At 42.4% G+C, this 16,138-nt stretch overlaps 2 protein-coding genes across 2 annotated transcripts in view; one reads left to right on the top strand and one right to left on the bottom strand.

Moving 5' to 3' along the window:
* JAM3 (junctional adhesion molecule 3) overlaps positions 1 to 12,866 on the top strand; it is a 95,553-nt gene extending 82,687 nt beyond the window's left edge. Inside the window, exons 4-9 of the mRNA XM_044258232.1 lie at positions 5,339 to 5,491; positions 5,978 to 6,180; positions 7,157 to 7,256; positions 9,615 to 9,744; positions 9,840 to 9,894; positions 10,197 to 12,866. Coding sequence (XP_044114167.1) covers positions 5,339 to 5,491; positions 5,978 to 6,180; positions 7,157 to 7,256; positions 9,615 to 9,744; positions 9,840 to 9,894; positions 10,197 to 10,232 — 677 coding nt within the window. The 3' untranslated portion in view covers positions 10,233 to 12,866. The remainder of the gene's footprint in view (positions 1 to 5,338; positions 5,492 to 5,977; positions 6,181 to 7,156; positions 7,257 to 9,614; positions 9,745 to 9,839; positions 9,895 to 10,196) is intronic.
* A 1,199-nt stretch (positions 12,867 to 14,065) lies between these two features.
* The window catches only part of NCAPD3 (non-SMC condensin II complex subunit D3), a 69,961-nt gene continuing 67,888 nt past the window's right edge, over positions 14,066 to 16,138 (bottom strand). The window contains exons 34-36 of the mRNA XM_044258233.1: positions 14,606 to 14,677; positions 14,468 to 14,528; positions 14,066 to 14,377 (exon numbers count right to left, since the gene is read on the bottom strand). Coding sequence (XP_044114168.1) covers positions 14,269 to 14,377; positions 14,468 to 14,528; positions 14,606 to 14,677 — 242 coding nt within the window. The 3' untranslated portion in view covers positions 14,066 to 14,268. The remainder of the gene's footprint in view (positions 14,378 to 14,467; positions 14,529 to 14,605; positions 14,678 to 16,138) is intronic.

Below are 16,138 nucleotides of genomic sequence, written 5' to 3' on the forward strand. Positions count from 1 at the left end.
ACTGGTCCTGCATCTGTATCCAGGATTGGTTTGTTTTTTGTTTTGTTTTGTTTGTTTCACTTCTGAAAAATTCAGACATGGAAAAGTAATGAGAGTAGTATATTGAATCTCCCTGTCCCTGTTACTCAGCTTCAACAAGTATCACCTCATTAGTTATGATTTAAATCTATCTGTAGCCCATCCTATTGTGCAATGAGAGTGAACGCTGTCCTAGGCCATCCTCTTATCATGGTCCCATTCGTGATACCAGCTGCATGAGTTAATCAGAAGGATCACAGGGAACAGCAAGGAGATAAGACAGGTATTTACTGAGCATCCTACTGTGTCCCAAGCTTCCTACATTGAGAAAGCATTTGCTAGAACAGACATCAGCATAAGGTATCTCTGATCACATGAAGTAGGAGCAGGGCAGCTGGTGGGGGAAGCTTCCCAGAAGTGGCATCTAGGCTGAGCTGTGAAGCTGGTTATCCAGGCCAGATGGTGATGGGTGGGGTGGAGGAAGGTGTTGGGCAAGAAAGAATGCTCTGCATATAGACGTGGAAGCAAAAGGCAGGTTGGCTTAAGGAAACTGAAAGTTTTCTATCACAGGTGGGATTAAGGAAGGGAGAGAGGAATATCTCCACACAGCTGGTGAGGCATGCCAAGGCCAGGCAGGAAGCACTGAACACCATGCAAGAATGGACGGCATCTTGAGTTCCGTAAAGATTTTTTTTAGAGGGAAGGGAGATGACTTCATTTTCACTTTAGAAAGACTTGACTCGGCTGCTTTGTAGAGGAGATTGGGAATGGGGAAAACTCCGAGCAGGGGCGCTAATTTAGATTGTTTTGCAGATGCCAGAAGGGAGCTGCTGATGGTCTGAGCTAAGATTGAGGCATTGTAGAGAGTGATGAGGAGGGCTTGCTAGGAGCTGGCTGTGGCAAGGGAGGGAGGGAGAGAAATTATAGATGACATGCAATGGTACCTTACCTTCATGTTGACAGAAAGGATGGGAGGAACATGAGGGACAAATGCAATAGCTTCTAAGGGCTGGCTTTAGAGTTCTCAGAGAAATTGATAGTTGAGGCTTCAGAGAAGAGGAGAGATGTCGAAACAGCTAAATCTCAGTCTTCCTGCTTTGGGTCCCCAATATCATCAGGCTCTTAAAAATCTTTGGGGGACACCTGGGTGGCTCAGTCAGTTAAGCATCTGCCTTCAACTCAGGTCTGGATCCCAGGGTCCTGGGATTGAGCACTGCTGCTCATCCGGGAGTTTGCTTTTCCTTCTCTCTCCCCATTCCTCCTGCTTGCGCTCTCTCTCTCACACATACACAAATCTTTTTAAATATTTTGTTGTTTTTTTTCCTTCACCAGTATATCTCCCACCTTTTAATTTTGAAGAGATGGAAATGTTTTTTCCAGAAAACAAGTCTGGTTTCTCTGGCAGTTTAGGCTGCTATTGATAAAGCCTGTACATGCATTTGTGATCATCAGAGAACCTAAGTGGGGAATTTTTTTTTTTTTTTGGTGAGAATTTTCTTAAAGAACTTCCTGTTTGTAGGCACCTGGGTAGCTTGGTTGGTTAAATGACTGCCTTTGACTCAGATTATCATCTGGGAGTCCCAGGATCAAGTCCCACATTGGGCTCCCTGTTTAGTGGAGAGTCTCCTTCTCTTTGCCCCTCTCCCCCTCATTCATTCTCTCTCTCTCTCTCTTTCTCTCTCATTCTATTTCTCTCTCAAATAAATAGGATCTTAAAAAAGATTCTCTTTTGGGAATTAAACACCTTACTCTTAGCCAGAGGGATGAGGAGGATATTTATACACAAAATATGAAGGCTGCAGGAAAATTTGAATCTTGCTTGGCCTCATCTCTTGCCTCAATTCAGGACTGTGCCAAAAACATCCTGATATATTTTTTTTAATGCCCCCCCCCTTTTTTAAAAGATTTTATTTATTTATTTGGCACAGAGAGAGCACAAACAGGGACCAGCAGAGGGAGCTGCAGAGGGAGAGGGAAAAGCAGGCTCCCCACTGAGCAGGGGGCCTGATGTGGGGCTGGATCCCAGGACCCTGGGACCCTGGGATCATGCCCTAAATTGAAGGCAGACATTAACTGGCTGAGCCATCCAGGCACCCCAATCCTGATAGATTTTTTTAAAACTTTATTGTTGAAGTATGGGTGATACACAGTGTTATATTAGGCTCACGTATATAACATAGTGATTAGACAAATCGTACTCAATGCTCCCTGCAAGAAGAGTAGTCACCATACAACATTATTACAATATCATTGACTCTATTTCCTCTGTTGTACTTTTTAATCTCCATGATTTACTTATTTTATAACCGGAAGTTTGTTTCTCTTAATTTCCTCTTCACCTATTTTGCCCTGCCACCCACCCCCTCCCCTTTGGCAACCACCAGTTTGTTCTCTATATTTAGTAATCTGTCTCTGGCTTTTTTTGTTGTTTGGTTTGTGTTTTACTTCACACATATAAGTGAAATCATATGGTATTTGTCTTTCTGTCTGATCTCTCTTCACTTAGCATATCCTCTAGGCCTGCTGATGTTATCACAGATGGATAGATCTCATTCTTTTTCATAGTTGAGTAATATTCTCAATTATACACACACATACACACACACCATATCTTTGATAGATTTGCTTACATGGTAAAAGTCTAATCCTCCACTAACGGCTACTGGATAGCAACCTTCTTATTAGAAAATGCCTTTGCAAATGTTCATCTTTTGTCATAAGCATTTTTTTATTTTTATTATATTATGGTAAATCCTTCCTGTTCTTACCACCAGTCATCAGGTTTTAGTAATAATTATTTTCTATTTTTGTGTCCTTTTTTTCCCCCTAATTCCTTCCCTTATTTGTCATTCTTTTTTTTTTTTTTTTAGGATTTTATTTATTCATTTGACAGAGAGAGCACAAACAGGGGGAACAGCAGGCAGAGGCAGGGGGAGAAGCAGACTCTCCACTAAGCAGGGAGCCCAATGCGGGACTTGATCCCAGCACCCTGGGATCAAGACCTGAGCTGAAGGCAGAAGCTCAACTGACTAAGCCACCCAGATGCTCCTTTATTTGACATTCTTTAGGTTCTTCATGCTTCTTTGAAAGAGCTACCATCTTTTTATGCTTTAAAAGTTTTAAATATTGAGATATAGTTCATGCAGCATAAAACTCTTTAAAGTGTATACTTCAGCAGTTGTTAGTATATGCAACGAAGATGTGCAACCCTTACTGCTATCAAATTCCGGAACACTTTTATCAACCCCAAAAGAAACTGCATATACTTTGGCAATGACTTCCCTTCCCTTGTGTCCCCACCTTCAGGCAACCACTAATCTACTTTGTCTCTATGTATTTGCCTATTCTGGGTGCTTCATATAAGTAGAATCATACAATACTTGGTCCTTGGTGACTGACCTCTTCCACTTAGCATATTATTTTCAAGGTTCATCCACGGTGTGGCATGTATCAGTACTTCATCCCATTTTATATGGGTGCATAATATTTCATTGCACTTAGGCCACTTTTTTTTAGTTCATTTATCAGTTGATGGACATTTGGGTTATTTCCAGTTTTTGGCTGTTATCAATAGTGTAGCTATGGATATTCATGTAAGCATAATGTTTTTTGTGTAAATATAAGTTTTCATTTGGGGATGGATAAATGACCAAAAGTACAATTGCTAGGTAATATTGTAGTTATATATAAACTATATAGAACCTGTCAAACTATATTCCCAAGTGGCTGCACCATTTTACATTCTTTCAGCAGTGTTTTTCCCTATATCCTCACTAACATTTGTAATTGTCCATCCTTTTTTTTTTTTTAAAGGTTTTATTTATTTATTTGAGAGAGAGAATGAGAGAGAGAGAGAGAGCATGAGAGTGGGGAGAGTCAGAGAGAAAAGCAGACTCACTGCTGAGCAGGGAGCCTGACTTGGGACTCAGGATCATGACCTAAGCTGAAGGTAGACGCTTAACCAACTGAGCCACCCAGGTGCCCCTGTAATTGCCCACCTTTTCAATCTGGCCGTCCTAGGGGGTGTGAAGTGATATTTCATTGTGGTTTTGATTTGCATTTCGCTGGTGACTAATGATGCTGAGCATATTTTCATGTTCTCGGGGGCCATTTAATATACTTTCTTTGGAGAAATGTCCACTCAAATCCTTTGTCTACTTTTAATTAGGTTATTTGTCCATTTATTGTTGAGTTGCAAATTCCTTATATATTTGGATACTAGTTCTTTTTCCCAGATACATGATTTGCAGATACTTTCTCCCATTTAGTGGATTGTCTTTTCAAAACTTGAATGTGTTCTTTGAAGCACAGAAGTTTTAAAATTTTTTATGAAAGTCCAGTGTCATTTTTTTTATGCTTGTGGTCTTGGTGCCATTTCTAAAAAATTATTGCCTAATCCAAGGTCATGGTGATTTTTATCTGTTTTTTCCCGAGAGCCATACTGTTAACTCTTGTTTTAAGTTTTATTTTTTAGAGAGTGAGTGCTTGAGATACAGAGCACAAGCAGCAGGGAGGGACAGAAGTATAGGGACAAGCTGACTCCCCACTGAGCAGTGGGGCTCATTCCAGGACCCTGGGATCATGGCCTGAGGCATGATGAAGGTCTTAACTGACTTAAGCCACAGCTTAACTGACTGAGCCACTAGGAGCCCCCATACTGTTAACTCTTAGAGGAAAGTCTTTGTTGTATATAGTGTGAGGTAGGAGTCCAGCCTCATTCTTTTGCATGTGGATATCCAGTTGTCCTAGCACCATTTATGAATACTGGTTGTTTTTTTCATGTTGTTTGTTTGATTTTTTTTTTTTTTTCTCTTTTAATGGGGAATCCTGGCTAGGAATGATGAGAACGAAATGAGGTCCATGCTTTCTTGCTTGCTTGTTTGCTTGCTTATTTATTTATTTATTATTTTAAAAAGATTTTTATTTATTTGTCAGAAAGAAAGCATGAGCAGGTTGCAGGGGAGAAGTGGAGGTAGAAGGAGAAGCAGGCTTCTTGCTGAGCAGGTAGCCCGATGGCAGAACTCGATCCCAGGACGCTGGGATCATGACCTGAGCTGAAGGCAGATGCTTAATTGACTGAGACACCTAGGTGTCCCAAGGTCCCTGCTTTAACAACAGAAACACATGTAATGAGTCCTCTTACACACCAGGTACTATTTTGGTGCTCAGTGTCCTTAGTTTACCTCTCTTTTACAGGAGCAGAAAGAGAAGCCAGTCTGCAGTGTCCTTACTGAGGCATTAAATGCTAGCCCGAGAAGCCACCTTCTTCACAGGTGACAAAGACGTCTTTAAAGTCTTTTTGTGTTCTTCTTTTCTGTAGGAGATTTGGCAGGTCGTGCAGAACTATTGGGGAAAACCTCTCTAAGAATCTGGAATGTGACCCGGACAGACTCAGCCCTTTATCGCTGTGAGGTGGTTGCTCGAAACGACCGGAAAGAAATTGATGAGATTGTCATTGAGTTAACTGTTCAAGGTAGGAACTCACATAAAGTTAAAAATATGCTCCCCTTTTTAGACCTCATGAATCTGTCTATAAAATAAAAAAGGTTGGGGAGGCGGAAAAATAAATAAAAGAGATTAGCTCTTTCTTTCTTCCCAAAGGTATGTCCCTGGGGGTATCGCAGGCCTTAGGGGGCAGACGGTTGTAGGAGCTTGGACTACCTGAGTTGGGATAGGAGGTGAGAAGAGAGGTGGAGCTACGGCCACCCACCCCCAACCAGCTGTAGGAAGTGCTCCTCAGGAGGTGTGGGCATTAGAAATGCACTCTGGGTTATACATGGGGGTGAGCTGTGTGTGGGGCAGATGCCATGGCAGATCCAAGCCCGTGGGCGTGACATGGCTATGGCAGTGGTGCATCCCCAGGCTGGTTTTCCTTTTTTGTGAGCAGGTTTATTATGGGCTTTCAGAAGAATCAATCCATGTGGCTGATTTGAAACCCCAACTCGAATTTCTTCCACAGTGAAGCCAGTCCCTCCTGTGTGCAGAGTCCCGAAGGCTGTACCTGTAGGCAAGACGGCCACGTTGCACTGCCAGGAGAGTGAGGGCTTCCCCCGGCCGTACTACAGCTGGTACCGCAACGATGTGCCGCTGCCCACAGACTCCAGAGCCAATCCTAGATTCCGAAATTCCTCTTTTCTCTTAAACTCTGAAACAGGCACTCTGGTAAGATCTCGTCTTGGACGTGAGGATAGAAGAAATGTCTTTGTTGAGGAAGGGATACTTATGGTGGGAAGAGCACTTACTAGGAAAAACAATAAACTTTATAAGACAGTAACTAAAAACCTATAATGTTGGGGATTCTGTGGGAAAAATGAACCCTCCCTCCTTTGTATAAGCAAGTAAGTTCTAAGAGGATTAAAATAAAGGAAGGGAAACTTGTAAAATAAAGGTGATTGTGTAGGTCTATTAAAGAAATATAATGGATGGGTGATGTTAGGGTCCTGATGTGAATAACCACCTGTAAAAATCATGAGACAGGGAAACTGGATTAGTGGTGGCATATTCGATGTTAAGGAATTGTTCATTGCTTTAGGTACAATAAGGTATTATAGTTATAATCTGAAGTCCTTGTCTTTCAGAGTTGCATGCTGAAGTTTTTATGGATAAAATGTGTCTAGAATTTTCTTCAAAATAACCCAGTGATGGTAGTGGAAAGTGGTTGGGGGGCAAGATGCAGTTACATTGGTCATGTATAGAAGACAGACTGCCCTCCGCAGCAGCATCTCAGCTGGGCTTTCCTACAGCCAGCCTTCCTGATCCTTGGTGTATTTAACTACACGTAGTAACAAGTCAGGTTATATAAGATCCTCTGTATTTGTATTGCCCAAGTGTTGCTGAGAAACAATCCTTATTCTTATCTTCACACTGCATTCTGAATGTTGCTTTGATATCTTCAAAAATCTGAGGGGATCTCATTGTTCAGGAGCTCTTGGGCAAGACTGCTGGGGAAGAATATCAGGGAAGAACCTGACAGTGCAGGAAACTGAAAGGAAGCCAAGAGCAAATGAGATATTTTACTCAGCTCTGGACTTAGCACCTTGTTGGGAGGCGGGGGTGGCAGAGCATAGTGATGTCTTCAGTCCACAGAGGTCTGCCCTGTTGATTGGTCTCATGATTTACTTGTAATTTACTGAAATAGGTTTTCAATGCTGTTCACAAGGAGGACTCTGGGCAGTATTACTGCATCGCTTCCAATGATGCAGGCTCAGCCAGATGTGAAGAGCAGGAGATGGAAGTCTGTGAGTTACTTTTTGAAACTATTTCATCTGAAGACTGGCAAGTGGATAGAACATTTTTAATTTAATATTGGACCATCTTTAGACAACTGGTCTCCTTTCTTCTGGAGATGACTAAATTCACCAAAACCCATCCGGGTACCTTGAAAGGAAAGATGAGAAAGTTCTGAGTAACAGCTAAGTGACTAATAAGTGGTTACTTGAAATATGTTTATCTCCTCAAAATAGACTTTCTGGAGTCGTCTGGTGTTGGAAACATAGCTAATCATGTCACTTTAAACTGAGTTTGTTTTTTTAAAAAAATTTTAAAGATTTTATTTATTTGACAGAGAGAGCAAGCCAGAGAGCACAAGTGAGGGGGGAAAGCAAAGGGAGAGGGAGAAGCAGGCTCCCCACTGAGAAGGGAGCCTGATGTGGGGCTCTAGGGTACTGGGATTATGACGTGAGCTGAAGGCAGCCACTTAACCAACTGAGCCTCCCAGGTGCCCCTTAATTGTGTTTAATAAACTCCACTTCTGGGATGTAAGCATCTGATTCTTGATCTTAGCTCAGGGCTTCATCTCAGGGTCATGAGTTCAAGCCCTGTGTTGGGCTCCATGCTGGGCGTGGAGCCTACTTAAAATAAATAAATATATGGATAGATGGAGGAAAGATAGAAAAAATTACTTCATTTCTTTGGTAATTGATAAGATCAAAACATAATGGCATGTAAAGTCTCTAGAAATTTATCCAGTTATAACCATTTTGTGGTAAGCTGACAGTCAGAGGTTTAGCCTCAATAACTTTACCATGCATGTTCTGTGATGATGCCATCTCTAGGGTGCTGGTTCTAAAGGAGAGGTGTTGAAGGCAGGATGGGGCAGATGGAGCATGTCACATCCAGTCACCTGGGGAGCTATCTCAGCCCCTCCCTCCTTCCTGAGTATAACTGACCCCAGAGCAGTGTTTTCCAAGCTTACCTAATTATGAGAATCCTTTGAACTGTTTCATGTACGGATTCCAAGGCCCCACCCTAGGCTTATGGACTTAGTCCTCACGGGAGGTCTGGAAATGTCTGTGTGTCAAACACAATTCCAGGGGATTCTTGTCATCTGTCAAATTCAGGAAACTGCTCCAGGGCAGGAGGAAGACTCTTGGACTTTGCCCCAGACCTACTGAATCTCTCTCTAGTGATAGAGCGTGGGAATTGACATTTTAAAAGTTAAAATTCCAATTTTTAAATGCACACTAACATTTGAAACCCCTGCATTAAGATAAGGGAGAATTTAACAACTTCCAAGTTAGCTGGCTTATGTTGCTATATCGCTTGCATGTTTTCCATTGCATTTTTGTCTGTATGGAGGAAACAACCCCAGTGCCCCACACTGATGTGGACTGGGGCACCTTTGCCCGGTATAGAGAAATGGGAAGAGAGGGTCAAGGGCCTTCCTCCAAGAGGCTTGAAGATATGAGGCCATGCAGCTGAGAGTGAAAGGTCATGTTCCCACCTCATATTTTTACTTTTCAGTCCTGTGCAACACCAGTTCTTTTCCCCCAAATAATGCACAGCAAAGGAAATCCGTGGAAATTAGGAATTTTTTCTTTGGGATTCCTGGCTCCTTAATTCTGTCTCTATAAAGTGAAACAATTTTCTCCATTAATAATATTTTTAGGAATTTAGCCAGAAGATTGTAAAGCCTTTTAAGAATGCTAAGCCCCTTTTAAAGATTTTTTTAAAAATTTATTTATTTGACAGAGAGAGGGATCACAAGTAGGAAGAGAGGCAGGCAGGGGGGTGGGAAAGCAGGCTCCCTGCTGAGCAGAGAGCCTGATGTGGGGCTTGATCCCAGGACCCTGAGATCATGACCTGAGCTGAAGGCAGAGGCTTAATCCACTGAGCCACCCAGATGCCCCCTAAGTCCCTTTTAATACCGGATTAAGTATAACAGCATTTGAACTTTGGAGGTCTCAGTTCTTTTTACAAGTGAGAACAGGGGTTTGGGGTCCTGTATGTTCCAGGCTAAAAATGTCGAAGTGGGGACACCTGGATGGCTCAGTGGGTTAAATGGCTGCCTTTGGCTCAGGTGATGATCTCAGGATCCTGGGATCGAGACCCACATCAGCAGGAAGGCTGCTTTTCCCTCTCCCAGTCCCCCTGCTTGTGTTCCCTCTCTTGCCATGTCTCTCTCTGTCAAATAAATACATAAAATCTTAAAAAAAAAAAAAAAAAGTTGAAGTGGTCTCACTCTGCTCTTCTGGCTGGACTAGGCATGACAGGGCAGATGTGGAAAGTGGAAGGATGCAAAAAAGAAGTGGGGTCAAGGACTTTTCTAAGACCAGATAGTGTGTATCCTCTCTTCCCTTTATCCCTTTTTTTTCCAGATGACCTGAACATCGGTGGCATTATTGGGGGAATCCTGGTGGTCCTTGCTGTACTGGTCCTGATCACTGTGGGCATCTGCTGTGCGTACAGACGGGGTTACTTCATCAATAATAAGCAGAATGGCGAAAAGTGAGCCTGTCTTCTGTCTTAAGTGACCAAACCAAAGTTTAAGTTGGCATTACATGAAAAATCAGTCATTGAAGCCCTCTCTCCTTCCTTTTCAGTTATAAGAGTCCGGGGAAGTCAGATGGAGTGAACTATATCAGGACAGATGAGGAGGTAAGGAAAGGAGTGAGGCAACAGAGCAGACATTGATTAGGAAACCTAGTAATTAAAGTTTCCAGAAAAAATGACATTCGTCCTTGGAAACCTTCCCAATGCAGAGTTTTTACACACTCCTGGCATTCAGTTTGCAGGCTCTAGTAGTAGATGTTACCTTTGAAGAAGGGTTTCATTTGATTTGTTTTGCCGTAAGTTTCTTTAGGGAAATGGGGATTAGATCTGGCTTCCAATTTCCCTCTCCCACTTGGGCCTCTAGGTTTGTCAAGGATGGCCATTTCTAATCTGTGTTGGCCTTGCAGGGCGACTTCAGACACAAATCATCATTTGTGATCTGAAATCTGCTGGTGTGGCTGACGGAGCACATGCAAATACCTCTACCAGAAACTCCTATCAAGAGCAGCCCGGGAGCCAAGTGCACTTGGACAGAGCTAGACACTTGCGCAAAAGCTTTTTGTTTTGGCCAAAGTTGACTGCTACTCCTTTCTTACTTTTTAACAAGCCACATGAATAAAAGAATTTTCCTTGAGGTGGACATAGTCATCACAAGGGGGAAAAAAACCCACACAACTGTATTTCACTGAGGCGGATTCCCAGTCTGTTTCTGGCCTGGCTCCCACCTGAGCGTTAAGGTGAGCGGAAAGCTCTTGCTCACAGAGGCCGGGCTGGGCACTGTGGCCTGCGAAGCCAGTTTATTTGCCGCTCACTTAAATCAGCCCAGGTGAGTCCCATGTGTGTTCCCACAGGCAGCCACGTAGCACCAGCATTGCAGGGCTTGGGAGCACAACCCACTGCAACACCCTGCAGCTGCAGAGTTTGAACAGTGAACCCAGAAAAGAGGCGTTCTATGTGATGGTCTTGTTTCACAGCTGCCCACAGCCAGCACGGCAGATTCTTCTTGAAGGTTTTGTTGATCAGTATTTTAGTGTCCATCTTGGAAAATCTATTTGGATCAGAATTTTATAAAAACAGCCCAAATCAGGAAGGTAAATTGCTTGTCCATGGGGGGGGGGTAATATTTACATATAAACCTTCATCTTAGGCAAAATCTGAAATGGTACTGAAATAATGCTCTGCTTTTCTATCGGTGTTTATTTTATAAAATTTTACATTCTAAATTTTTGCTAAAGATGTATTTTGGTTATTGAAGGAAAATTTCTATTTAAACTGTAAATATGTTGTCATACAGTGTTAAATACCTATTTTTTTAAAAAAAATTTCAACTTAAGGTAGGAGTTCCAAGCTACTAGTGTTAAATTGGAAAATACCAATAATTAAAGAGTATTTTAACCCCAAAAAAATCCTCTCGAGGAAGCTTACTGGAACATTCCTTTTTCCCACATAAGTTTCAGCATTTTTCACAAGAGAACTACATTGTCTATACATCAAACCATTGTTACTTAGGAAACTTTTTAAAAAATCCAATTGAATAATGTCAAAATCTGTTTACATCTCTCCAGAAGAAAATGTAACCTCTAAGGTTGGCTTTGAACAGTCTCTTCCTGGATTACTCAGACTACCTAAGCCCAGAGACACCACCCATAAGTGCTTGGATGTACCTGTGAAACCATGTTAGCCAACCCCCGGGCTTGTGTCCTGGACCACTCTCTAAGTCGATATTGGCTATTAACTTTGAAGGCTAGCCAGCATGTGCACTGCCATCTTTATTGGCCTGACAGTGGCTTTGTGTGCTGATTAGCTTTACAGTTAGTTGCAAGGTGGACATTTCAAGAAGGGTCGGTGTCTTCCCTGTGGTATCCCAGCCTTTGGATCCCCTGTGACAGAGCTCTTTGTGGATGCCTCCTGAAACAAAGCAGCCTCTGCTGTTTGGTTTTAAAATTCATTTTACTTATTTGTGTAGTTCATAAGACTGTCCAAGGCCAAAGGCAGTTCTGAAAACTACAGTAATGTTTTTTAAGAAAATGAATTCCACTCTTCCTCTTTGCCATGAAGAAAGCACAGAGACACCACAGGTTGTGTCTCACTTCACAATAAACCCATTGTGTGGTGGCAGCGAGGCCATCCCTTTGAAGAACATCAGGTATTGTAGCCAGAGCAGAAAGCCTGATGGTGAGGAAAGCGAAATGCCTGAATCAAAGGCCATATTCTGATTTTTTGATTTTAAAATCTACCCAAGACACTGTTGCTCACTGGGTGTGGGACATTAGAAACATCATTCAAAAGCCTTTGTTCTTCAAGAGCAGATGTTCTTCACCTTAGATACATTGCTGTGTTAAACTCATGATGTGAAGCTGTTTGAAGAGGGAGCGTCTCAGAAGAGCGCCTCCAGTCCCAGTGCCTCCAGTGTGCTTCAAGGATGGTTTTTATCCAGAAGGATATAGTCATCTTGAGATTAAACTTCCAGTGTCTTAATTTTTTGTACTTGGAGGGTGTTTTTTAATTGAATACTTGAGACTTATGTTGACTTTTCTAAGTTCTGTGAATACTCTGCCATGGGCTATCTGGCAGAAGTGGTGGGCAACTCTTCATAATTGCTTAATGGTACCCATCTTCTTTTGCATTTGTGTCTTGAATGCTTAGTCTTAAGATATCCCTTCATTTTCACCCCATCTTGGTAGAAAGGGATAGTGTCCCTGTTCTCTAATTGTTGGGGAGCAACACTCTAGCTGCCATCTTGGTTGTCCAAGTGATAGGACGGCCTTGTTGACTCCCTTCTTGTGACCACAACACCTCCTATCCTAGTGCCATGTGAACTGGGTCTGACAGAAGTGAGTATGGAGTCTGGGAAGTTGTTGCCTAATTTGTTGTTTACATTACTGTAAAAATGTAAACAGAAAAGGAACATTCATGTGTTTTTAAGATGTGAACGTGATTGAAGACTCGGAGCTTGTATAAGGCTACTGTGGCTTCTAGTGTGGCTGTTGCTGTACATAGACGTTGCAGACTTGTACTAACACACCTATAAGTTGGTATTTGTTAAACCTCATTTATAAAAGCTTTTAAAAAATCAACTTTGTCTCTTTATTTCTCCTCCTTATGTGCTCTTATGTTGAGTTTACCTCATCTTCCTAGCATTTTGTTAGGAAGGTATACTTAAAATGGCACAATCCCAGGTTTCAAAAGAGGCTGCCATCAATTACCATCTACTTGATTTGGAGATAACTGTCCTTACTCAACGGCAGCTTTGTGACTCTCTCTGCCAATGACATCTCCATGTGTGTCACCATTCATATATGGGAGGACTGTAGAATAGACACAATTCACAATGACATTCTACCCCTCAAATCCAACTACCACATTTATACTAAAAAAAAAAAAAAAGTATCAACACAGTAACCCTGTAATTTTGCTTCTATAGTACTGGGATTAAAAAGGGAACTGACTGAATTTTTTCCCCAGTCACTTTTGGATAAAACATGAGTGTACATGTGTTTTAAGGTTTCCTAATGGTATCAGCAGAAGACACCAACACCTTCCCCCTTCATGGGAGCAGTCTTTGTGGACTGTTAACACAAACCAGCATTAGTGCATGCCACACATAGGTGGAACTTTCAGGAGCCAGCCCATGTTTACATTTGAAGACAGATGTGTGCTATTAGGAGGCAGACAGCTTCTGTCAGGGGACAGAAGCAGAGGGACAGATGAGCTGAACCTTAAAGACAAAGGGAGTCATTTTTTTTTCCCTAAAACGAAAGTTGGGTTTTATTCTTTTTCTTTCTCTCTTTTTTTTTAAACAACACACATTTATTTCTCACAGTTCTTGAGGCTGAGAAGGTTTTATTATTCTTAAACACTTAATGTGAATCAAAATGACTACCAGTAAAATCCCTGTTCTAAAAGTAGAAATATTCTATTAAATAACCAGAAGGCTGTATTTATGCTTAACCTTTATTATTCCATTTTATAAAGCTGTACACTTTAAAAACCTGCAATTTATAAATAAGAATAAAAAAAATAATTACAATGAAAATTTCATCATTAGATACAGGAAACTACTGTACTATAGGGAATTCCAACCATATAACAAACATTTATATAAAAGAAAGCTGATCTGTTGAGTTCCTTAAAGACCAGAGTATGCTTTATCAGAATGAACATGATACTTTCAAGTGGAGTAAAATTAGAATATTAAATAGCTAAGGCAGTTCTATTATATATATATACATATATATGTATATATATATATATATATATTTTTTTTTTTTTTAACCACGTATTGCATAAAGAGAAATGTAAAAGTTTGGCCAGCCACACAGATAAAAAGAGTGCTGAAGTCACAAGAAAAAACTCTGGTATCACACAGTAAAAGTCTCCCTCACCCTGAGAGTAAGGGAGGTGGACTCTGCCTTTCCACAGGCAGGAGACAACATCTCCTTAGAGCTCTTGCCTCCCGGATACTCCTGAATGACTGTTTCAGTTGGCTGTTTTCAGGGGTGTCTTTCTGAGTGACCTCCTGCTAGGGGCTGGGTTATCTTTATTTCTGGCCGGGGACTTCACATTCCACTGCTGAGGCTGTGGCGGCCTAGGTAAAGGAAAGAGACAATCATTCTGGAACTAAAGATAAAACCCTGACACAAACATTTACCTCAAAAGGAACTCTTGGTAAACTTACGGTTTATCAGGAAGCGATAAACATAAAATGTCATTTCCTTGACACTGGGCTTCAATTTTCTCTGAAAGGGAGTCAGACACAAATTCAGATTTCCCAGAACTCAAAAGCGGCTAATACATCAACAGGAAAGGAACTTGCCTTTGACTGAAGGTGTCCGTGGTGTGCCTATGTAGCTGACTCCTGCTCCAAATGTGACATCATTGATGGTCCCTGGGTAAATACGGGGAAAACAACACCATTAACGAAAAGTCAGTAGGAGACAGACTTACATAAAGTCACCTGCGCAAGGTCAGTCATGGAGCTTCCGCTACAGTTTTACTCAGTCACTTGTATCAATCCCTAAGCACTGTCAAATCTAAATCCAGGGGCCCTGTCAGGCCTCAATTTTACTTTTTGTGGGACTCAAATGAAGTTGAAGACTCTCCTGGATACTCATCCCACCAATGGTTTCCTGGCTCCTTCCACCTCTGACTACTCCCTCAGATGGCTCTGTGGCCCCTGCATTCCCACTGCCCACTGCCTCTGGCTTCTTGCCCACCCCACATCTCCAGTTACTGCCAACACACCAGTGACTCCACCCAGCTCTAGCCTCTCTCGGGAGTCCTACATTTCCTACTGTCCCTCACTGCACTCCCTGAAAACACTTGGCCATCTTGTTACCCCCACTTCTCAGCACATTCCTTTTGAATCTCCTATCAATGGACTGCCCAAGTCAGAACTGTCAGGCATGAGAGGCTCCTTCTCCACACCTAATCACTAACTGGTTACATTTACCTTCCTCCTATCTCCTCCTCCTCCCGTTTCCTCCTCTCCTCCTCACTTGATGTCTGCTCCTCTCACCCTGACTTAGCTTAGTGGTCTCCACCCATGGCCTCCTCTTCTTTCAGTTCTCCCCTAGGAGGCAGGGAGCAGAGTGTAGGAACAGACCTAAATCAGACTTGATCTGAATACTGGCTCAGGGTCTTACTGAATTACTCTAAAAACCTCAAGTTTTTTTTTCTTTTTTTCTTAAGATTTTATTTGACACAGGGCAAGATCACAAGTAGGCAGAGAGGCAGGCAGAGAGAGAGAGGGAAGCAGGCTCCCTGCTGAGCAGAAAGCCCGATGTGGGGCATGATCCTGAGATCATGACCTGAGCTGAAGGCAGAGGCTTAACCCACTGAGCCACCCAGGTGCTCCAAAACCTCAGGTTTCTTTAGCTCCAAAATGGGATACAGATGTACTCACCTCAGGGGAGTTGTAGGGATTAAAGAGATTATTTATGTTAAGTCCTTAAGAGAGGAATTGGGACAAGGTAAGTGCTGAATAAAGGTTATTACTATTGTAACTTATTAGCTGTTACTCCCTATGTCACTAGAGTTAAGTTTAAAGATGTGGTGAGGTAACTACTCCGCTTAAGGGTCTTGCCAGCTCAGTGTTCAAGGGGAAGGCCTAAAATCCAGCCTCTGAGCTGGACAGACCCACCTTTGTGTAAGTCGGCCCCCAGCCACCCTTAGGAACCCATTTGCTGCATTCCCACCCTACGGGCCACCATGTCTGATCCTCACAGTTCTCTTCCTGGCCCTGGTCTGAGTGTGCAGTTCTACCTGGAGTGCTTCCCTCATCTCATCTGACTACCATGCCAGTCCTTGGAGACATGGGAGGCGATGCATCTCCCAGGGACTTGCTCCC

Source organism: Neovison vison, chromosome 7 (genome assembly GCF_020171115.1).
Source record: "Neovison vison isolate M4711 chromosome 7, ASM_NN_V1, whole genome shotgun sequence".
Lineage (NCBI taxonomy): Eukaryota > Metazoa > Chordata > Mammalia > Carnivora > Mustelidae > Neogale > Neogale vison.